This window comes from Oenanthe melanoleuca, chromosome 10, assembly GCF_029582105.1.
Source record: "Oenanthe melanoleuca isolate GR-GAL-2019-014 chromosome 10, OMel1.0, whole genome shotgun sequence".
NCBI lineage: Eukaryota > Metazoa > Chordata > Aves > Passeriformes > Muscicapidae > Oenanthe > Oenanthe melanoleuca.
In genome coordinates, this window is record NC_079344.1 from 1307654 (window position 1) to 1332286 (window position 24633).

The 24633-nt window shown below is 38.0% G+C and overlaps 1 protein-coding gene across 1 annotated transcript in view; it reads right to left on the bottom strand.

Annotated features, from left to right (window-relative positions):
- Positions 1-24633, bottom strand: part of MAP2K5 (mitogen-activated protein kinase kinase 5) — a 117313-nt gene that overhangs the window by 52825 nt on the left and 39855 nt on the right. The window contains exons 9-16 of the mRNA XM_056499794.1: positions 21872-21911; positions 20132-20200; positions 19941-20022; positions 17503-17564; positions 12421-12469; positions 6088-6161; positions 5136-5186; positions 1685-1756 (exon numbers count right to left, since the gene is read on the bottom strand). Coding sequence (XP_056355769.1) covers positions 1685-1756; positions 5136-5186; positions 6088-6161; positions 12421-12469; positions 17503-17564; positions 19941-20022; positions 20132-20200; positions 21872-21911 — 499 coding nt within the window. The remainder of the gene's footprint in view (positions 1-1684; positions 1757-5135; positions 5187-6087; positions 6162-12420; positions 12470-17502; positions 17565-19940; positions 20023-20131; positions 20201-21871; positions 21912-24633) is intronic.

The window sequence follows — 24633 nt, forward strand, 5'->3', positions numbered from 1 at the left end:
CACCAAGGTGAGCTCACTGCAACAACACCAACAAAAAAAATGGATTTTTCCATTTCCCCTTTTCCCCCTCTTTTAAAATATTATATATCAGATAACATCTCTGTAAGAAAATCTCATTTTCCAAGTGGAAAGTAGAGACCAGGAGATAGAAGGAGGAGCAAAAAGACAAGTACATGAGTTTCTACTCCCAAAATTGACTCAGGTTGGGACATTAAAAATTGTTTTCACTCCCTGAATTTAAATACAACCCCAACTCTGGGTGAGACCCAGCCCTTAAACCCCAGTCAGTGGGTTTGATCCTCCCTTGGGTGTTTTAAAGTTTATTTGTGGATAAAAGGCACTGAAGGAAGGATTAGACTAATATTGGAGAATAATATTATTGGCAATTTAAATATTGGGTAATTTAATTAAATTAATTTAATTTCTCCTCCATGCTCTTGGAGACAGGAAATGGGTTTTATGATTTATAAACCCCCCAAAAAAACAACTCTGAGAATAAAAATGCTGACACAGTGCTCAGTGTAGTGACAGCAGTGGCACAGGCTGAAATTGAATTTGTTCTGTCAAGCCAACAGCACTTAAAATAAAATAAAACAGGGAAAACCTCCTGGAAACACACAAACTGTTTGTGATGGAACATTTCAAACATTTCCAGCTTGTGGATTCAGCTCCACTCCCTTCAGAAAAATTGCTGAAGGAAGAAAGGCAAACTCCAAAAAATGAAGAGACAAAAAATATAATAATAATAATAATAATAATAATAATAATAATAATAATAATAATAATAATAATAATAATAATAATAATATAGATGTATCCTAATCTTATTCTATTTTAATTCCATTTTTAATTTATGTTTTTATTTCTGAAGGGATGACTGAGCACCCTCAGACCTCTCTTCCCTCAAAGGGAACACAATAATTTCTCCCATCCCAGACTTTCCCTTCTCCCACCAACTTTTTTGGGGCAGTTTCCTCAAACAAACCTCCCACTTCTCACCACACCCAGCCTTGCTGTGAGAAATTCCAGATGTTTGAAGGAGCTCAGAATTAAAAAAATGAGAAATTTCCTGACACCTCCCCAGCAGCAGAGCCCTGCTGGCTCCATCCCAGTAGAAATTCCTTTGGAAATTAAGAATTCCTTTGAAATGAACAGCAAGGTGTGGGGCTGGAGCAGGACTCTGCTGATTTTAACACCAAATTCCCTTTTGAGCAGTCCCCAGTGAGGTGTCACTTTAATGGCAGTGACCTTGAGTGGCTCCTTTTTCACCTTTTTTGAGTTTTTTGGTTTTTTTTTTTTTTTTCCCAAGGCTCTGTCCTTGTTTTCATCATTTGCCATCACTCAGAGCACTTCAATCAGGCTGAGGCTCAGAGGAGCAGCTGCCAAAGCCATTAACAAAAACCCCAAAACTGCCCCCTGCACATCTGGCTCAGGAGGAATCCCTGGGAAGTGAGGGAGAACAAACAGAAAAAAAAAAAATCCCAAAAAAAAACCCCAAAACAAAAACAAAAAAAACCAAACCAAACAAACCCAAATGAACAATCCCATCCTAAACACAGCCAAAGGCAGCAACAGGTGAAATAAATGAATATACAGGGAAGTTACAGAATAAATAAAGGTTCAATTAAATTATTCTGATGTTATTTTGGGTGTGAATTTTGGTTTTTGAGATCTCTCTGCTTACCTCCATGAAGGAAATGCCCAAACTCCAAACATCTGAGTGGATCCCATACTGCTCTCCTGAAATCCTCTCAGGCTGGGGGGGTGAAAAAAAAAAAATAAATAAAATAAACAGAGGGAAAAAAAAAACAAACCAAAACTTCTGAGCTTTGCAGCCACACATTCTGCAAAAAAATTGCTCCAGGGGGAAAAAAAAAATTAAAAAAACCAAACCAGAATCAACTCAAAAGGAGCAGATAATTTATTTTTTACAGATTTTTTTTTCCATTTCAGGAGGAATGAAACCTGTTATTTATAGCTGGGAGAACAGTTATTTATTTATTTATTTATTTATTTTATTTTATTTATGTAATTTTATTTATTTATTTATTTAACCTGTTATTTATAGTTGGGAGAACAGGTTTTATCTATTTATTTATTTATCTATTTATTTATTTATTTATTTATTCTTTATAGTTGGGAGAACAGGTTTTATTTATTTATTTATTTATTTATTTATTTTTATTTATTTAATTTATTTAACCTGTTATTTATAGTTGGGAAAACAGGTTTTATCTATTTATTTATTTATCTATTTATTAATTTATTTATTCTTTATAGTTGGGAGAACAGTTTTATTTATTTATTTATTTATTTATCTATTTATTTATTTATTTAACCTGTTATTTATAGTTGGGAAAAAAGGTTTTATTTATTCATTCATTCATTCATTCATTCATTCATTCATTCATTCATTTAACCTGTTATTTATGCTTGGGAGAAAAGGTTTTATTTATTTATTTAGTTATTTAGTTATTTTTATATTTACTTATTTTCCTACAGGTCAAAAAGCCCCAAAATGAAGAAATAAATTCAATAAAATTATCACTGTGTGATGATTTTCTGCATCAGGAATTTTGCTTTTCAACTGGAATTATTCCCCAACCTCTGAGCTCCACACTGGGAATTTTTATTTTTTTTTTTCTTTCCTTAATTTGGGGAGGGGAGAAAAAAAATTCAATTTTCTCAACTTGACCTTGGTGCTTTTGGGCTTTTTCCTTGCATTAAAAAACACAAACCCAAGGCCAACCTTGCAAGGGGCATGGGCAGAGATTTTCCTGAATTTCCCAGAATTCTCCCAAATTTTTCTGAATTTTCCCTGAATTTTCCTGAATTCTCCCAAATTTTCCTGAATTTTTCTGAATTCTCCCGAATTTTCCTGAATTTTCCCGAATTTTCCTGAATTCTCCCAAATTTTCCTGAATTTTCCCAAATTTTTCCTGAATTTTCCTGAATTCTCCCAAATTTTCCTGAATTTTCCCAAATTTTTCCTGAATTTTCCCAAATTTTTCCTGAATTTTCCTGAATTCTCCCAAATTTTCCTGAATTTTCCCAAATTTTCCTGAATTTTTCCTGAATTTTCCCAAATTTTCCCGAATTTTACCAAATTTTCCTGAATTTTTCTAAATTTTCCCAAATTTTCCTGAATTTTCCCAAATTTTTCCTGAATTTTCCTGAATTCTCCCAAATTTTCCTGAATTTTCCCAAATTTTTCCTGAATTTTCCTGAATTCTCCCAAATTTTCTTGAATTTTCCTGAATTTCCCTGAAGAATTCCTGAATTTGGGAAGTTTTGAACATCTGGGTGGTTTTTGGTTCCCAAAAGCAGCTCTGGGGTCAGAGAGACACCAAAAAATACAGGAAAATTTGGGAAAATTTGGGAAAATTCGGGAAAATTCAGGAAAATTTGGGAGAATTCGGGAAATTTCAGGAAAATTTGGGATAATTTTTTATACTGATATAATTTTTATACTGACATAATTTTTATACTGATATAATTTTTGTACTAACAAATTTTAATACAGAAAATAGAATATTTATATATATTAATATATACAGAATATTCTATATATTTTATATAGTTAATATTTATATATAGTATTTTTATACTATATATTAATAATTTAATATTTTATATATTTACATATTTTAATATTTATAGATAATATTTTATATTAATATTTATATATAGAATATTTATATATTTTTATATATTAATATTTCTATTTATAATATTATATATATTTATATTTAAATATTTATATATAGAATATTTTATATATTTTATATATTTTATATATACTTAAATATTTTATATACAGAATATTTTATATATAGAATATTTTATATATAGAATATTTTATATATTTCTATATATATATATATAAAATTTTATATTCTTTATTTTTGCTTTTATCCATAAATACATTTTTAAATCTAAATTCTATTTTATTTAAAAATAAATATTTTTTTTCTGGTGACACAGGACAGCCCAAGTCCTTCCAGGATGGTGACTGGAGCTTTTCAGAAGCCACACAATGAGCTCACCTCGAGTGGAAAAGCACTTAGCAAATAAAAGGGCAGAAGACAAGAAAATAAAATAAAAAAACAAACCCTGAAAGCGATTAAAGGTCATGGATTTCTCCCTCCCCTTCCCTGGGCTTTGAAAAACACCAGCACCAACCACTTGGTGCTCTTTGTATTTTTATTTTTTATATTTTTATTTTAAAGCAGCTGAGAGATTCTTGTCTCAGCAGTGGTAGGAGCAGGCAGCTGAAATCATTTTAATGGATAAAAAGAAAAGTTCTTGAAGTGGATTAAAAAAATCATTTTAATGGATAAAAAGAAAAGTTCGTAAAGTGGCTTAAAAATTTTACTGCAAATGAAATGAAGAAATGAAGAAATGAAGAAATGAAGAAATGAAAAAATAAAGAAATGAAGAAAATGAAAAAATGAATTTCACTGGATTGGAGAATTGGGAAGGATCCAGTGGATCTGACACAAAATCCACTCTGGTTTGTGAAATTCCCTCTCAGGTTTGGCAGCTCTGAACCCAAACTCTGCCCCAATTAAAAAGAAAATCTTAAAAAAATCCTTAAAAAATCTAAAAAACAAAGTGAATTTTGGGGTTTTAATGCACAGGAACAGAACAAAATCGTGTTAACAAAAACTGACCAGAATTTGGAGAGAAAAGTGAAAGTATGGATGATTTCCTGCAATCTGAACTAAAAAATTTGTATTTTAATGCCCTGAATTTATTCATCCCAATGGTTTTGGCTTCACATTTCCAGGGGAAATCTGCTCAGGTGCAAATTCTTCCCTCAACTCAACCCCCAAAACATGGATGGGTTGGGGCTGTCAATTCTCTGAGGGAAAAATTGGATTTTTTTTAATGTCTCTCTGCTCCCTGTTGTCACAAAGCAGCAAAACCAACTGAAAATAAATTTAAAAACCCACTTTTTTTTCAATATTCTTCCTCCCTTTCAGCACAAAGCAGAGTTGTCCCATGGAATGAAGGTGGGGATGGAAGAGATGGAGATTTAGAGAATTAATTTAGGATAAAACCTGCATTCAACCAGAAAAGGAGTGAGGAGAAATAATTCAATTTTAATGTAATTCCTGCATAAATCCACTTACTGCCATGTAAGCATTTGTTCCAACATAAGTCTTGGCTATGGAATTCACCAGCTAGGAGACAAAACAGTCTGTTAGAACAACATAAAGATAATGTGGAAATAAAATGGGCAATTATTCCTCATTTAACCCACAACCATCATCCCTATAAATCAACTAAAAATGATGGGGGGAAAAAAAAAAAAAAAAAAAAAGGGATTTATCTGCCAAGGCATTAAAAATTATTATTAAATCTGGGTTGGGGAATCTGCATTCCAGTTTATGGAATTAAGATAATTGTTTATGATAACCTTAAACAATTGTGGTGACAGGAAAAAAAAAAAAAAAAAAAAAAAAAAAAAAAGTGAATTAGGAGGAAGTGGGATTGAGCTCTCCCATTCCTCAGCTGTGAATAAAACCCCAATTCATCCCTTAAATACAGGAGGGACAAGAGAGCCTGCCAGCCCATAATACCAGGCTGACCTTCTCTTTGGGGCTGGTGCTGGGCTGGGAGGAAAAGGTGCAGAAATTGAAATCCCAGCACACAGAGCTGGTGGGTCAGCAGCACAGAGCTCCTCCAGGGAGGCCCAAAATGGAAATTAATTAAAATTGGGGCTGCACATTGTCAGAGCCCAGCACCATTGTTGCTGCCAATATTAATTTTTTATTGTGGGCCAGTTGGGCTCCCCAGACACGTCCCTTGCTCTGCCCTCCCTTTTGTCTGGGCAAAAGGCTCCCAGATCAAAGCTGCATCTCAATGAAGTTTCTATTTGTGAGTAGTAATTACAATATCAGCAGTTTTTACTGGCATTAAACAATGAACAATCATATTCAGATGAAGGAAAAATCACCCAGAGATTAAAAATGAAAGAGGTGTCCCAGCAGAGCTTGGCTGTGGGGATGCCAGGTGATTTTGAGACCAAAAAAAAAAAAAAAAAAAAAAAATAAAAATGGGGGGATGTAAAGGGGGGTTTACCTGGGTGCTGACCCCAAAGTCACAGAGCTTCACCTGGCCCCTGGTGTTCACCAGCATATTGGATGGTTTCACATCTGTTTGGGGGAAAAACTGGATTATCCATCTTATCCTGGGTAATATAAATACCATTTATACAGAAATACAGAATATTCTCAGCTGGAAGGGAGCCACATCAAAATCCAGCTCAGGAAAACCCCAAAGCCCAGGGTGTGGTGGTGGCTTTTGAGAGGAAATATTACAAATATCTATTACAAATGCAGTGGTCTGTAAGTCAGCAGCAGAGATAAAACTCCATATATTTAAAAAATAAAAAAAATACATCCTCTTTATACAGATATTTTTTGGTGTTTACACAGATGACTTTGAAAAATACTAAAAATCCACATTATTAAACCTGCAGGTGACACAAATCTGGAACAGACACCAAGTGCACTGAGGGACAGGAACAGAAATCACAGGGATTTTAACAAATTGGAAAATCAGCCTGAAAGATGGAATTCCATAAATAAACCATCAATGTCCATCCCAAAACCAGAGTATCAGTGCAAACAGCCTGATGCTGACTGCTTGATGTCAGGGAAAGTTGCTGTAAAAATAAAATAAAATCAAGATGGGAACAAACTCAACATCCAGTGCAAGTGAACTGATTGAACAGAGCTCACAGGGATTTTAACTGGAAAATCAGTCTGAAAAAAAGATGAATTCCATAAATAAACCATCAATTCCCATCCCAAAATCAGTGCAAAATCCTGATGCTGAATTCCCCTGATGCCAAAGTTGGTGCACTAAAATAAAAACAAGATGGGCTGAACATCCAGTGCATGTGAACTGATGGAACAGAACTCACAGGATTTTAACAAACTGGAAAAATCAACCTAAAAAAAAAGATGGAATTCCATAAATAAACCATCAATGTCCACCCCAAAACCAGTGCAAATATTCTGATGTTGAGTTCCCCTGATGCCAAAGTTGGTGCACTAAAATAAAATCAAGATGGGAACAAACTGAACATCCAGTGCAAGTGCAGTGATGGAACAGAGCTCACAGGATTTTAACAAATTGGAAAATCAGCCTGAAAAAGAGATGAATTCCATAAATAAACCACAAATGTCCATCCCAAAATCAGTGCAAAATCCTGCTGCTGACTGCCCCTGATGCCAAAGCTGGTGCACTAAAATAAAATCCAGATGGGAATAAATTGCTGAACATCCAGTGCAAGTGAACTGATTGAACAGAGCTCACAGGGATTTTAACTGGAAAATTAGTCTGAAAAAAAGATGAATTCCATAAATAAACCATCAATGCCCATCCCAAAATCAGTGCAAAATCCTGATGCTGAATACCCCTGATGCCAAAGTTGGTGCACTAAAATAAAATCAAGATGGGAATAAAATGAACATCCAGTGCAAGTGAACTGATGGAACAGAACTCACAGGATTTTAACTGGAAAATCAACCTGAAAAAGAGATGAATTCCCTAAATAAACCATCAGTGCCCACCCCAAAAGCAGAGTATCAGTGCAAACAGCCTGACTGCTTCTGATGCCAAAGTTGGTGCACTAAAATAAAATCCAGATGGGCTGAACATGCAGTGCACGTGAACTGAGAAATGGAGAAATCTCAGTTAAAAGCTCTGCCTGTATTTGTGAAAACCCACATTGAACACCAGCCCTGCCTCCCCCAGCTGGATCAGGATTTTTTAAAGCACTGCTGCACTGTCACTTCTGTACATTCTGTCATTTTCCCCCAAAAAGCCAAATCCTGAGCATGCAGAGGTTTGTGTTTGCTGATCTCCATCTTCAGGAATTCAATCTGCTGAACTTTTCTGGGAGCTGTGGCTCCTCTGGAGCTGAGGGACTCTGGGGACTTTCCAGGGATGTTCCAGTTCTAGGGAATGTTCACATTCCAGGGAATGTTCCTATTCCAGGGAATGCTCATATTTCAAGGAATTCTCATGTTCCAGGGAATGTTCCTGTTCCAGGGAATGTTCAAGTTCCAGGGAATGCTCATGTTCCAGGGAATGTTCATGTTCCAGGAAATGTCCATATTCCAGGGAATCTCACATTCCAGGGAATGTTCCTATTTCAGGGAATGCTCATGTTCCAGGGAATGTTCATGCTCCAGGGAATGCTCACATTCCAGGGAATGTTCCTGCTCCAGGGAATGTTCCTATTTCAGAGAATGTTTCTATTCCAGGGAATGATCCTATTTCAGAGAATGTTCAAATTCCAGGGAATCTCAGATTCCAAGGAATGTTCCTATTTCAGGGAATTCTCATATTCCAGGGAATGTTCCTATTCCAGGGAATGTTCCTATTCCAGGGAATCTCACATTCCAGGGAATCTCACATTCCAGGGAATCTTCCTATTCCAGGGAATCTCACATTCCCGGGAATGTTCTATTCCTGGGAATGCTCCTGTTCCAGGGAATGCTCCTACTCCAGGATGTCCATCTGTTCCCAGCTTGGAGGGAAAACTGAGCACAACCAGTTCTGTAACAAAAAGGATCCCAAAATCCTCCCCCAAACAAAGCTGCAAACACAGAAATTCCCAAAATTAAGGAAGCACTGGCTAATTGGCCCATTAAGAGCAAATCCAAGCTGCCCTTCCAGCAGAATGCAACAGCACCACAAAATCAGGGAATTTAATCAAATATTTGCTGTGCATCCCAATGCTTTTGTTCATTTCCTAAAAAAAAAAAATAAAAAATGAAAAATGAAGTGACAGCCCTGCACAAAATATCTGAATCTGAGAGCAGGGAGGGAAATCAGCTCATCAGCAAATCAGCCTTTTGGTTTCACCACCCACTTCACTTCATGGGTTAAATATTTTTATTTTTTTGGGGGGGGGTTTGGGAAAGGAGTGTGCATAAATAATGTTCTGCACCATCTGCTTGTGATTAATATTAGTGTTGAGAAGTGCAAGAATTTAAACAAGAGCCAAAAGGGGTCATTATGCTCCCATTACCAGGCCTTGCTTAATACAAATGGTTTCTATGAAGCATCATTAGGGGATGAGCAAGTTCTCCTGGTGATGGAGCTGCCTGAGTGGTTTCACCTCTCTGCAAACAAACAGGACCCCCAAGCTCTCACTCACCAGTAAATAGAACCAGCAGAGCCTCAGCTTTTTCAACACCAAGCATTTCACCTGCTGCTTTGGCATTGAAAAGCAAACAGATTTGTGATTGTGTGAGGGAGAGAAAAAAGGAAAGAGGAAAAAAATGAAATAAAAAAAAGCCCTGAGATGCTTTAAAAGCTGTCTCTTGACTTCTCCTGGCTTTTAAAAACAGCAAAAAGCAGCAGGGCAGGTTCAAGGAAGGCAGCAACGTGGTTTGGCAGAGGCCAGGATCATTATTTTTTTTAAATAAGCCTTAAGTGGTCCATGAGTGGGCAAGGCTGTGCTCAGCTTTCCATACAGACATAAATAAAGCTGGGAACACAGAACCTGCCATGGCTGGGCTGGGACAGACCCAAACCCACCCTGAGCTCCACCATCCCAGGACACATCCCAAAACACTCCTGGGCTGGGTCTGGGCTAAAGCTGAGGTACAAACAGGAGAGCCAGAACTGCAGCTCTGCTGAAAAACTCAGCAAAGAAGCACAGGTGAGAAATGGGAACGTTCCTGCAGAACAAAGGGGAGAGGGAGGAGATCCTGGATTTCTGATGGGCTGGGAGATGCACAGACCTCCCCCAGTCAAACCAGCAGCACCTGCAGAACTTCAATTTAAAACTTTACCAGGAAATCAGGTGCCCCAACCATGAAAGAAATAAAAATATATATATAATATGTACAATATATATTATATATATACAAGATATAATATATATATATTATATAAAGTATATCTTATATATACAATATATGAAATACATAAAATATATAATATACACAATCTATACAATATATTGTGTGTATTATATATACAATATATATAATATATAATAGATAAAATATATACAATATACAATATCTAAAATATAGAATATATACAATATACATAATATATACAATAGACACAATATATATAATATATATAACATATATAATATATACAATAAATACAATATATAACATATAAAATGTATAATATATACAGTATATACAATATATATTTTATATATTATATATAATATATAAAATATATTATATATAAAATATATATAAAATACAATATATGTATAATATACATAATATATACTCTTTATACAATATACACAATATATACTCTATAAAATATAAAAAATATATAAAATATACAGAATATATAATACATAAAATATATAATATTTATATATTTTTTATATTTTTATATTTATATATATATAATATATAATACATCTAATAGATGGAATATACAGAGTATATGGAGTGTATCAAGAAGCTCAGCACTCCCAGCCCAGCCCAGTCACACACAGGTGGGTAACACTGATTTCCTGCACTCCCTTCCCTGAGGTGTGAACAAAACCAACCCCAGCAGATAAAACACACACTCTCTATAGTTATTCTTGAACTTAACAGATTCTTTGTGTCAAGACAAACTCTGTACATGATCAGACTTGTTTAATTGCTAACTCGGAGTTAATTTCTCGTTGCCCTTTGTATTTCTGATGTGGGATCAGAGCACAGGGAGCTGCAGCAGGGAGAGGTGTTGATGTGCTGCTGTTTGATGGCAGCGCTGGCACAGCTCAGCTCTCCTGCTCGGCTGGCACCTCCTCGGCTGAGCTCGGGGTGTCTGATCGGCAGGGAGGGCTCTGCTGGGGTGTGCTCCTTCTCCTCTCACTGCTGCTCTGCCCTGGGACTGCTGCATCCTTTCCATAGAAATTCCTGGTTTTCCCTGGGACTGCTGCACCCCCTCCTTGGAAATCCTGGATTTCCCTGGGACTGCTGCAATCCCTCCTTGGAAATCCTGGTTTTCCTGGGACTGCTGCAATCCCTACCTTGGAAATCCTGGATTTCCCTGGGACTGCTGCACCCCCTCCTTGGGGACTGCTGCAATCCCTTCCTTGGAAATCCTGGATTTCCCTGGGACTGCTGCAATCCCTTCCTTGGAAATCCTGGTTTTCCTGGGACTGCTGCAATCCCTTCCTTGGGGACTGCTGCACCCCCTCCTTGGAAATCCTGGATTTCCTGGGACTGCTGCAATCCCTTCCTTGGAAATCCTGGTTTTCCCTGGGACTGCTCTACCCCCTCCTTGGAAATCCTGATTTTCCCTGAGAACTCTTCACCCCTTTCCTTGGAAATTCCTGATTCTGTTCTACCCTGGGACTGCTGCACCCTTTCCTCAAAAATTCCTGGTTTTCCCTGGGAATTCTTCACCCCTTCCTTGGAAACTTTCCCTGGGAATTCTTCACCCCTTCCTTGGAAATCCTGGTTTTCCCTGGGAATTCTTCACCCCTTCCATGGAAATTTTCCCTGGGAATTCTTCACCCCTTCCTTGGAAATCCTGGTTTTCCCTGGGAATTCTTCACCTCTTCCATAGGAATTCCTGATTTTCCCTGGGAACTCTTCACCCCTTTCCTTGGAAATTCTGATTTTCCCTGGGAACTCTTCACCCCTTTCCTTGGAAATTCCTGATTCTGCTCTGCCCTGGCACTGCTTCACCCTTTCCTCGAAAATTCCTAATTTTCCCTGGGACTGTTGCATCCTTTCCATAGAAATTCCTGATTTCCCTGGGAATTCTTCACCCTTTCCTTGGAAATTTCTGATTCTGCTCTGCCCTGGAAATTTTTCACCATTTCCTTGGAAATTCAGGAATTTCCTGCTCTGCCCTGGGAATTCTTCACCCTTTCCTTGGAAATCCCCAATTTTCCCTGGGACTGCTTCACCCTTTCCATGGAAATTCCTGATTTTCCCTGGGAATTCTTCACCCTTTCCTTGGAATGCCTGATTTTCCCTGGGAATTCTTCACCCTTTCCTTGGAAATTCCTGATTCTGCTCTGCCCTGGAAATTCTTCACCCTTTTCCTTGGAATTCCTGATTTTCCCTGGGACTGCTTTACCCATTCTGTGGAAATTCTGAAAAACCAAAAAAAAAATCCCAAATACGCTGCAGGGAAGAGAATAAAATTTTCCACGTTGATTTTTGAACTTCTGGTGGATCTGAATTAATTTTTCCAAATGGACACATTTTGAAGAAAATTCAAGAGGAAAAAACAAGGAATAAATGAGAAGTTTAGAAAAAATCCATCCCAAATGAGCTGCAGGAAAGAGAATAAACAGCACAATTCCAGATTCATTCTGCATCACCCCACTGGACTCCAAGCAGGTTTTTTGCTTGGTTTTGGTAAAAAGTGATGTTAAAATTTCACTGGAAAACAGAAAAATCTGTCACTCACCTCTGTGTAAAATCTTCAAGCTCCATAAATAGGTCAGGCCTTTCACAACCTTCAGGTAAAAGGAAAAAAAAAGTTTAAAATAAATCACATTTTAGGGATTTCTGATAGGAAAAATTCCAAATTTCAGCTGAGAGCAGAGAAACCAGGAGCACAAAAAGGGGAGATCCCACCCCTGCTAAAAACCTGCAGCAGGTCCTTGATTAACACACAAATTATTAGTGTTAAAATTCATTTATTGCCAGGACCCAAGTTGAGCTCACACTGAATTCACCTGTGCTGGGGTGGTAAAAATCACCAAGGCCAAAGGATGGAATGGAAATGGAAATTCAATTCCCAAAATGAAATACAACTTTCAAACCACAAATTCCTACTAAGTAAATAAAACATTCCTAAAACACAATTCCCAAAATTAAATACCACTCCTAAAATACAATTCCCAAAATTAAACACAACTCTTAAACCACAATTCCTACAAAGTAAATAAAACATTCCTAAAACACAATTCCTACAAGTAAATACAATAAAATATAATTCCTAAAAATAAATACAACTCTTAAAAAACATTTTTTAAACATCTTTATTATGGACCATGTGCTGGGTAAACAGGGAGGGAATTATCCAAATTCTCCCTTCAGGTTCTCTGGGTGTACAAAGGAATAAAAAAAGTTTTTCCTTTTCTTCTGGGCTGGAAATCTGCTCAAATAATTCTGTAATTCTGGACTCACCTTGTTATTCACTCTCCCTATATTAACATTAAATATTATATTTATAAGTATATATAATATGTAATAGAATATACATACTATATACTATATACTATATACTATATACTATATACTATATACTATATACTATATACTATATACTATATACTATATACTATATACTATATACTATATTATATATTATATCTTATATATTATATATTATATATTACATATTGTATATTTATATTGTATATTGTATATTATATATTGTATATTATATATTATATATTGTATATTATATATTATATATAAAACACAACATAATATATGATATATAATACATAATAAAATATAAAATATATAATGTTATATATTATATATAATATAATAACAGATAATAATATAGAATATAGTATATATAATATATTACAATATGCTAAAATATAATAACAGATATATAATACTAATAGCTACACAATATATATAAATATTTAATGCCTCTCAGCATTAAACACTCCTCTAAAAGTGGAAGGAGAATCTTTTGCTGAAGCTGGAGCAGGAATTATTGGTATTCAGGGAAGGAGCTTTGACAACAATGCCTTGACAAAGCCTTGACACAAAAAAGCTTCCAGTGCTGCCAATCCCTCACTGGGCTGACAGCTCAAGTGCAAATCCTTCAGAGGCTCCAGCAGCACTGCACAATGAGAAGGGGGAAATGGGGGAAAAATAGGGGGAAAATGAGGAAGAAATGGGGGGAAAATGGGTGGGAACAGGGGAGAAAAATGGGGGGAAAATGGGGCAGAAATAGGGGGGAAATGGGGAAAAATTGAAGAAGAAATGGGGGGAAAATGGGGGAGAAAATGGGGAAAAAATGGGGAGAAATGGGGGAAAATGAGGGAGAAATGGGGGAGAAATGGGGGAGAAAATGGGGAGAAATGGGGGGCAAATGAGGGAGAAATAGGGGGGAAATGGGGAAAAATTGAAGAAGAAATGGGGGAAAATCGGGGAGAAAATGGGAAAAAAATGGGGAGAAATGGGGGAAAATGGAGTAATGGGGGAGAAATGGGGGAGAAATGGGAGGGAAATGAGGGAGAAATAGGGGAGAAATTGGGAAAAATGGGGGAGAAATGGGGGAAAAAGGGGGGAGAAAAATGGGGGGGAAATGGGGAGAAATGGGGGAGAAATAGGGGGCAAATGGGGAAAAAATTGAGGAAGAAATGGGGGAGAAATGGGGGGAAAATGGGGGGAGAATGGGAGAGTAGTGGGGGAGAAATGGGGAAGAAATGGGGAAAAATGGGGGAGAAATGGGGAAAAATTGGGGAGAAAATAGGGAGAGAGAGGATTTTACACCCCAACCCACAGCAGGACTGACCACAGCATCACTCTGGGGCTCCCCAAATCTGATTTTCCTCTAAAAGATGCTTCAGCCCTTCACAGAAAGGTCCCTTTGTGCTGACAGACACCAAAATCCCCCCTGGATTTTTGGGAAACTTTGGGATTTCCCAAATCCTGGCAGGGAGGGCAGTGCCACACAAAACCTGCAGCTTCCAAATTTTTCCTGGATTTTTTTTATTTTTTTATTTTTTGTTGGAAGTTTTGGGGTGAAACCATTTCCAGAGGAAGAAGATGCAGCACATGTAGACATTCCCTCCATCCCAACTTTGGGATTTCTGTGCTTCTGGCAGGGATTTTCCAACCTGAAATTTCCAAATTTCTCATCTGGAGCACCAGAATTAGGGATGAGAGGAAAATTGGAGGAGAACACCTGTGGGAGGATGGGGAGACACAAATCCAAGGTGTGGATGGATTAAATCATGAGTGAGCTGAGGAAGAGGAGAAGGAATTCCTGCCCAGGCTTATCAAACCATCCTCATCCTCAGCAGCAAAATGGGGATTCTGTGAGAAACTTCCATGGGGAAAAAATGGGGATTCTGTGAGCAAATCCAAAGGGGGAAAAATGGGGATACTGTGAGTAAATCCAGAGGGGGGAAAAATGGAGATACTGTGAGAAACTTCCATGGGGAAAAAATGGGGATACTGTGAGCAAATCCAGAGGGGAAAAATGGGGATTGTGTGAGTAAATCTAGAGGGGGAAAATGGGAATTGTGTGAGTAAATCTAGAGGGGGAAAATGGGGATTGTGTGAGTAAATCCAGAGGGGAAAAATGGGGATTCTGTGAATAAATCAAGAGGAGAAAAATGGGATACTGTGAGTAAATCCAGAGGGGAAAATGGGGATACTGTGAGCAACTCCAGAGAGGGAAAAATGGGGATACTGTGAGTAAATCCAGAGGAGAAAAATGGGGATACTGTGAGTAAATCCAGAGGGGAAAATGGGGATACTGTGAGTAACTTCCCTGGGGAAAAAATGGGGATTCTGTGAGTAAATCCAGAGGGGGGAAAAATGGAGATACTGTGAGAAACTTCCATGGGGAAAAAATGGGGATACTGTGAGCAACTCCAGAGAGGGAAAAATGGGGATACTGTGAGTAAATCCAGAGGGGAAAAATGGGGATTGTGTGAGTAAATCTAGAGGGGAAAAATGGGGATTGTGTGAGTAAATCTAGAGGAGAAAAATGGGGATTGTGTGAGTAAATCTAGAGGGGGAAAATGGGGATTGTGTGAGTAAATCTAGAGGGGGAAAATGGGGATTGTGTGAGTAAATCCAGAGGAAAAAAATGGGGATTCTGTGAGCAAATCCAGAGGGAAAAAATGGGGATTCTGTGAGTAAATCCAGAAGGAAGAAATGGGGATTGTGTGAGCAACTGCAGAGGGGAGAGGAGATGAAAGGTTCTCCTCTGCAGTGGGTGAAAAGCTCTCAGAATTGCAGCAGGAACTGCAGGTACATAATGAGCAGATGTGAAGAACAGCATCAGAGAGGGATGGATGTTCATCACCCTGGGCAGGCCACACAAATTAAGAGGAAAGGAGAGCTGTGAATTACAATGAACAGAGACTAAATAGCTGCCTGTGCTGGATTAAAGGATTTAAATTGTCAGCTTGATGTATAATGAATGTGAAAAGGCAGCACTTAATTAAATGGCACATGATAGAATAACTTTGTTATGCTTTAAAGTGCTTCAGCTATCAAAGTATTCCTTTTATTTAGCAATTGTTTTGCAGTGTCTCCCTCCCTGGTGAGATCCACTGAGACATTGGTCATTACCCTGTGCTCAGCTGGGGGCAGGGATGGATTTTTGGAACTTTTACATTTTTTTCCTCTTGGTCTGTAATTTCCAGTCGTGGCCAGTGAATTTTGGGCAGCTGAAGGCTGCAGAGCCCCAAGGATGAGCTTTAAGGACCCCACTGGTGACACTTCCAGAGCAAACCCAGGAGATCTGAGGGTTCTTCTGCCAGCACAGCCCCAAAAATGACCCCAATTAACCCTTCCCTGGGGCTGCTCAGGTGTGAGAGGGGTTTGTGCCAAGGGAAAAACTTCATCCTCCTTCCAGCCTGGAGCAGAACACAGAAAACCTCCTCTGCCTCTGCATTTTGGAGGCAGGAACCAACTTCATCCTCCAAGCTTGGAAAAACCCTCTGGACAGAGCCAGGATGGGAATCAGAGGGAATTCAGGGCTCCTGAACCCCCACAGACAGCAGGAGGGGTTTGATGAGACAAATAATGAAATAAATGAAGCTGATTAAAAACCCTGCTGGGAATTCCAGCCCAGCCCCTCCCTGGGAAGGGAACAATTCCTTCCCCAGTCCATCCAAATCTCCATTTTTCCATTCCCTGTGTGCTGTCCCTCCATCCCAAATCCTCTCCTGGAGCTCTGAGCTCTCCTTGGAACCTTCTCCTCTCCAGGCTGGACATTCCCAGCTCCCACCTTTCCCTCCCAGGACAGAATTCCCATCCCTCCCAGCATCCCATAAACCTCCAGGGGTTGTGCTGGTCATTCCTAAGGAAGTTTTCCCTAATCCCAGAATCCCTGAGCTCTGCAGGAGCAGCAGAGAGGAAGGACCAGCATCCCAGTGAACACTCCTGGCAAATAATTTAAATAAATGGACAAAGAAATTGCAGGCAGAGAGAGAGAGGAGGCTGGGCTGGGATATTTTGGGTTTTTGGAGGTTTTTTTTTTTATCCCCAAACTCACTTTGTCTTCTGATTCCAAGTTATTGGAACTCCATTCCTTCACTGAATCAAGAATCAATAAATTATCTTTCAGCTGGTGTTGTGCACACTGGGTTATGATTAATCCCAGTTTTAAAAGGAAACAGAAATGCTGTGGGATGGAAATCACTGCTCATCACAAACCCAAACAGAAACCCCACTGCTGCTTCCTGCTCATCCCTCTAACATACACTTATATTTTGCACCAAAAAAAAATCAGATTTTTTCACATGAAAAGAGAGAAAACAACAATAAAAATACTCACAGCCACTGCTATCCTTCCAAGGACGTGCTCTGGGATTTTCCTGTAAACATCCAGAGATCCCCCTGCAGGGACAAACAGGGGGGGAACATGAAACTGTGCCCCAGATCTGAAACCCCAAAGCTTTTCCTTGGTTATTAATAAAAATAAAAACCATCAATGACAGAGCAAGAACTGTGCCAGGAAGGAGTGACCTTAAAAAACCCCAAAATCTGCAGACTCAGGGCTCTCTTTATTCCACCCCTGATTTTTTGTTTGTACCATTCATATACAAAGAACAGCAGCAAGAAAATGAAATTTATCTGTGGCCTCCCAGCCACAGAATATCAACATTAAAGAACTCCAAACTCTTGGGAAGGAAAAAATCATCCCAAAAAAGAAGATTTTAAAGTTTCCCAAGTCTTGTCCCCAAAAGCTGCTGTAGAAATGGGGTGAAGACATCACTGGGAAATGTAAAAAGGAAGAAATAAAAGAAATAACATGATTTTAACAGGGAGAAAACTAAATGCACCTTTAAACCTGAAGGGTTTTATCCATGAGAAAGGAAGAATTTAATTGGTGGGTTTTGGGGTTTTTTAAATAAAATATTGGACAAAATATTTTTTTCATGCAAAGAATGTGAGAGAAAAGTAGAATTGGTGTGAGGCCATCACTGGGAGGAGGGAGAAGAGTAAAAATGAAGAAATAAAAATAATAATATTATTTTAACAGACAAAAAACAAAATGTACCTTTAAACCCTGAAGGGTTTTACCCATCGGAAAGGAAGAAGCTGCTCAGTGATGTTTCACAAATTTGGGGATTTTTTCCCTGCCACAAATGGAATTATTTGGGAGATCTTTTCCATTTTCATGCCAAACTTGAGTGAAGCTTTGTGGAAATGCTGGATCCCATGGAATGCTGGATCCTATAAAATGCTGGATCCTATAAAATGCTGGATCCCATGGAATGCTGGATCCCATGGAATGCTGGATCCCAGTAAATGCTGGATCCCATGGAATACTGGATCCCAGGAAATGCTGGATCCCATGGAATGCTGGAACCCAAGGAATGCTGGATCCCATGGAATGCTGGATCCCATGGAATGCTGGATCCCATGGAATGCTGGATATCATGGAATGCTGGATCCCATGGAATGCTGGATCCCATGGAATGCTGGATCCCAGGAAATGCTGGATCCCATGGAATGCTGGATCCCATGGAATGCTGGATCCCAGTAAATGCTGGATCCCATGGAATGCTGGATCCTATAAAATGCTGGATCCCATGGAATGCTGGATCCCATGGAATGCTGGATCCTATAAAATGCTGGATCCTATAAAATGCTGGATCCCATGGAATGCTGGATCCCATGGAATGCTGGATCCCAGGAAATGCTGGATCCTATAAAATGCTGGATCCCATGGAATGCTGGATCCCATGGAATGCTGGATCCTATAAAATGCTGGATCCCAGGAAATGCTGGATCCTATAAAATGCTGGATCCCAGGAAATGCTGGATCCCATGGAATGCTGGATCCTATAAAATGCTGGATCCCATGGAATGCTGGATCCCAGGAAATGCTGGATCCCATGGAATGCTGGATCCCATGGAATGCTGGATCCCAGGAAATGCTGGATCCCATGGAATGCTGGATCCTATAAAATGCTGGATCCCATGGAATGCTGGATCCCAGGAAATGCTGGATCCCATGGAATGCTGGATCCCAAGGAAATGCTGGATCCCAAGGAAATGCTGGATCCCATGGAATGCTGGATCCTATAAAATGCTGGATCCCATGGAATGCTGGATCCCAGGAAATGCTGGATCCTATAAAATGCTGGATCCCATGGAATGCTGGATCCCAGGAAATGCTGGATCCCATGGAATGCTGGATCCCATGGAATGCTGGATCCCCAAAATCCCCAAACCTCTGCAAAGCTGGGGATGGTTTTGGGTGCAGAATTCATGTGGGGGCCCAAAAATAAAAATAAAAATAAAAATAAAAATAAAAATAAAAATAAAAATAAAAAAAAAAATCAGCAGAGCTGGGAAACAGCTGGGCTGGAAAACAACTCCTTGCCTGGTAATGAGGAGAGCATTTCCAGGCAGGCAGGACTTTGGGTTAATGGATTTCCTGGAAGGAAATCTGGTTTGGCTCTCACAGCTCTGCAGTGAGGAACAGCTGCTCTGTCAGATTGCACAAATATCCAACCACAAATGAAGGCTGGGCTTATTTCTCTTCTATTTACATTTTCCATAAAAAGTAAGTGAAGTTCCACACAGGGAAAATGTAGAATGTCCCTCAATCCCCACCCCAACCTGCTCTGTTTTTTTTTTTTTAACTACCTGCAATGTTATTAATATTTCACATTTTTTAGTCTTACCATTGTATTTAATCCTAAAATAAAACCCCAAATCTTTTTATTTTAATTACTTAATTAAAGTGGATCCATTACTCACCATCCATGAACTCTGTACACAATGAAATCCTGTTTTCTACAAAAAAAGCACCATAAAATCCTATGATATACGAGGAGTCACACTGGGGAAAGAGAGAAAAAAAAAACAACAAAAAAAGCCACGAGGCTGTTTTAAAATCTGGTGTCAAAAAAATTGAAGCAAGAAGAATTCCAAAGGTAAAATCCACTCACCTTGTAAAGAATTTCCAACTCTGACATGATTTGCTTCTGGAGCTCCAGTGTTATATCCAAGGGTATGACCTGAAAGACAGACACACACAGAGTGAATTATTCAAAATAAAATAATAAAAATCCTGCAGATCCATGGAATAATGATCACTGTGGGAAAACAAAAAAAAAAAAAAAAAAAAAGAGAAAAACAGGTGGGGAGAATATTTTATCAGGGGAGGAAATAGAAATGAAAGGATGGATGGATGGATAATCTTGGGATGATTTGGGTTGGATGGGAAATCAAAGCTCAGTGACAGCTCCAGTGTCCCAGCTGGAATTCTCTGGAATTCTTTCTCAAAATTCACCTAAATCTCAATTTTTCTGAAGCCTCTCCCTGTGTGCTGTCCCTCCATCCCTTATCCCAAAATCCCTGCCCTCAGCAGCACCCAAAGTGGGGCTGGAGTTCCAAATTCCCAGGATTTCCAGGGCAGAGCACTGAGAATCAAACTGAACACAGAAGAATTAACTCAAAACTCAAAACTCAAAATTCAAATTATTAATTGTTTTTGTTTCCCAATTTAATTTTTGTTTTGCAAACCAAGCTGGACTCAGTGCTTTGAGCCAGGCTCACCTATCACTTCACAATTTAATACTTGAAGTATTTTTAAGTATTTAAGTATTTTTATTTAAGTAATTTTTAAGCTAAAGGGAAGCAAAATATATTCAATTTTCAGCCCCAGCAGAATAACTCTGAGAGGAATAATGCTGACAGAACAGCACAGAACATTTCCAAACACAGCACCAAAAACCAATAAAGTGCCCAGAGCTGGCTGCAGGGTTATTTCTAAAATCTGAACTCAATTTTAAGTGGAACACAAGGAATGTTTAACACACTGCTCCAGATCAATCATCATTTGCCAATATTCACTTCCATTTTTTTTCCAGTGTGAAAATCTGAAGGAATTCACCTGCTGGGATCCCACCAGGTGTGTGAGCAGAACCAGAATTCCATCTTGTTTGTGGTTTAAATTAAAATTTTATCTCAATTTCTTCCAATTATTCAAAATATTCTTTCTATTTCTTCCCAAAGAGGAATTTCTCTCACAGGGATTTTAAAATATCCCAAAATCCAGGCCTGGAATGGGGAAAGATCTGGGGCTCATTTGCATTAACACTAATTACAAACATCCCAAAATAATGAGGAAAATGTGGGAAAACAGAAATTTTCATTTCCAGGGTCAGGACAACAAGGGAAGGGCACAGATAGAAGAATTCCAAAATTATTTCAGCCCAAAATTAATTAGCAGAATTATTTTATTGTTTTATTCCACCTGGAAATGTGGAATCTTATTTATTCACAGCACAAAAAGAGGAAAAAAACTATTTATATCTCACCTTAACCTGAATTTATCATCTCCTTTTGTATGAAATTTCCAAATTTATTTTATATGGGTAAAAAAACTTCCCAGGGATTCATGAAGTGACAGTTTCCAGCATGGGCTGGAACTGTGTTAAAATGAAAAATAAACCAAATGTATAATGTACAAAAAGATACCATAGATAATATACAATAAAAATATAAAATATAAAATATAAAATATAAAATATAAAATATAAAATATAAAATATAAAATATAAAAATATAAAATATAAAATATGAAATATACAATATAAAATATAAACCATAAAATTTAAAATTTAAAATATAAAATGTGAATTACATATAAACAGGGAAAAAAGGAAATATCTGGAATTTCTTACCTTCACTGCCAGGATTTTTCCACTACGGACATGGTAAGCCCTGGGTGAGGAAAAAAAATTGAATAATTTGAAATTACAGAAAATTCCTTCTGTGAGGATGTGCAATATCAAATTTCACAGAAAAATGAATTTTACCTCCTAGATTTTATGTAAAACCGATTTTTCATATGGAAAACGAGGGATCAAAAATGGATTTACAAGGGAACCATTTATCAGGGTTTGGATCTTTATTTTTGATATCAAATATACACACTGAAGGCTTTGATACAGCAGAAAAATTAATTAGAAATGGGAATTTAACAGAATCATTCAGCTCCAAAATTAAGTCCAGCCTTGAGCCCAACCTTGAATTTATCCATTTTCCCATTTTCTTTCAATGGGATTAATTAAGATTATCACCAATATTCAGAATTTTCATGGAAAATCAGGATTTTCTCTGATTATCTGCCAGCCCTATGGGGATTTCCAGCTACACCAATAAATTGAATTAAAACAGATTCTTTGTCAGAACTTAAGGACCCACAGAAAATATTAACAAAATTCAATTTCTGCATTTATTTTATGATTAGGGGGTGCAAATAAAAATAGAAAGAATTATTGCTGATGTACCCAAAAATCATTTTCCAGGGTATTTCCAATCCTAATTTCAGAGGAGAAACACCCATAATTGGCTAATTAATGACTTGAAGATTTCTAACCATAAATAATGTGAGAAAATAAAGGTAGATTAAATAAAAAAAAAAAAAAAAAAGTGAAAATCCAATGTAATTTTACCTAAAAACAAAACCATTAAAGGTTTTCCTCTTCACTGGTTTTACTGTCTCTCAGAATTTATGGCACTAACCTGAAAGAATTCAAATTATTTCACCACTGCACCTCCAGCAATTATTAGTGAGGAAGAAAAGCTTTAATAATTTCCATGTAAAATCACCCCCAGACAGGACAAAAATGTCAATTAATCTTATTTATTACCATGAGTGCTCCCCTAATTTCTGGTAATGGCTTGGAAATTCCTAAAAACTTCACCTTAATTTAGTAACTCCTGGATAAACATTTATGGAACTGAGTGATTTTAGGGGAGAAAAAACAATTTAACAAGGCAGAGGGGAAAAAAAATCTGTAAAAAATGAGATTATCCATGGGAACTTTGATACAACAGGAGCTGAATCCATGAATCCATTAAATCTGGATTAGAAATTCCTAAAATTGTCACCTTAATTTAATAACTCATGGGTGAACATTTATGCAAAGAGTGGCACCAGATTTTGGGAGAAAAAAAACAATTTAACAGAGCAGAGGGGGAAAATTCTGTAAAAAATGAGATTATCCATGGGAATTTTTGATAGAGCTGAATTCATGAATCCATGAGGTTTGGCTTGGAAATTCCTAAAAATTTCACCTTAATTTAGTAACTCCTGGATAAACATTTATGGAACTGAGTGATTTTAGGGGTAAAAAACAGATTTTAACAAGGCAGAGGGGGAAAAATCTGTAAAAAATGAGATTATCCATGGGAATTTTTGATCGAGCTGCATCCAGGAGCTCAGGGGATAAATGAAGATTTCAGGGAGGGATGGAGAGGCTGGGCAGATGCCCCACACCTGCTGGATGCACTGGGACCATTCAATGAGCTGCTCAGAAAGCTGATCCCGTTTCCACGGGACACTTCTCCCATTTCCAGCTGGATGAAAAGACTCGATGATTTAATTATGATGCACGCCAATTCATCCGTGCAGGGCTGGGCTCGGTTTGCAGCTTTGCTTTTCAGCACCAATTGAACTTTTAATTATGGGAATTGGATCCCAGAGGAGCTGGGAGCCCTTTGGGATTCCAGCAGGGCAGGAATTTCTTCAGGCCAGGCTGATCCAGCATCTCAATTGTCCTGCACAAAGTGATTAATGGCAGCTTTGGTTACACCAAAAGACAACCCTACACCTCTGTGATGGTTTAATTAACAGCTAATGCTCCAAATTAGGCTGGAGCTGCTGCAGTAATTACCCCTTCCAGGAGTGTGCAGGAGAAATGGGATTTTTTGGGATGTTTTGTGGGGCTGGAAGGTGGAATTGATCATTTTGGTCACAGGCAGCGCTGCAAAATTTTGAATTTAATTCCTTTATGCAGGTTGTAAGGGATGAGCTGAAAAAAAATCCTCTGGGGTAGTGAGCACAGCATGAAAAATCAGATTTTTAGTCAATCCATGGATGTCTGTGAGGGGGTTAAAACCATTTTCCCACTCCAAGTCTCATCTCCCAGATTTTGGTGCCACCTCCAGAAGGGAAGCAGCCAAGCCCAGCCTTGTAGGACCAGGCAGAGAAAAGCAGCAAAATCCTCAAAGTTCCTCAGCAACGCTGCACATTGCAGGAAATGAACTTAAAACCTTCCAGGATGGCAGGAAAATTCCTAAAACCAGCTCAAACCAGCTAAAACTAGTTAAAATCCAGGTAAAATCAGCCCAGACCAGTTAAAATTCAGCTCAAACCACTTAAAATCCAGCTCAAATCCAGCTAAATCCAGCTCAAACCAGGTAAAATCCAGGTCAAACTAGTTAAAATCCAGGTAAAACCAGCCCAGACCAGGTAAAACCAGCTAAAACCACTTAAAATCCAGCTCAAACCAATTCAAACCAGCTAAAATTCAGCTCAAACCAGCTAAAATTCAGCTCAAACCAGCTAAAATTCAGCTCAAACCACTTAAAATCCAGCTAAATCCAGCTTAAACCAGCTCAAATCCAGCTAAAACTAGTTAAAGTCCACGTAAAACCA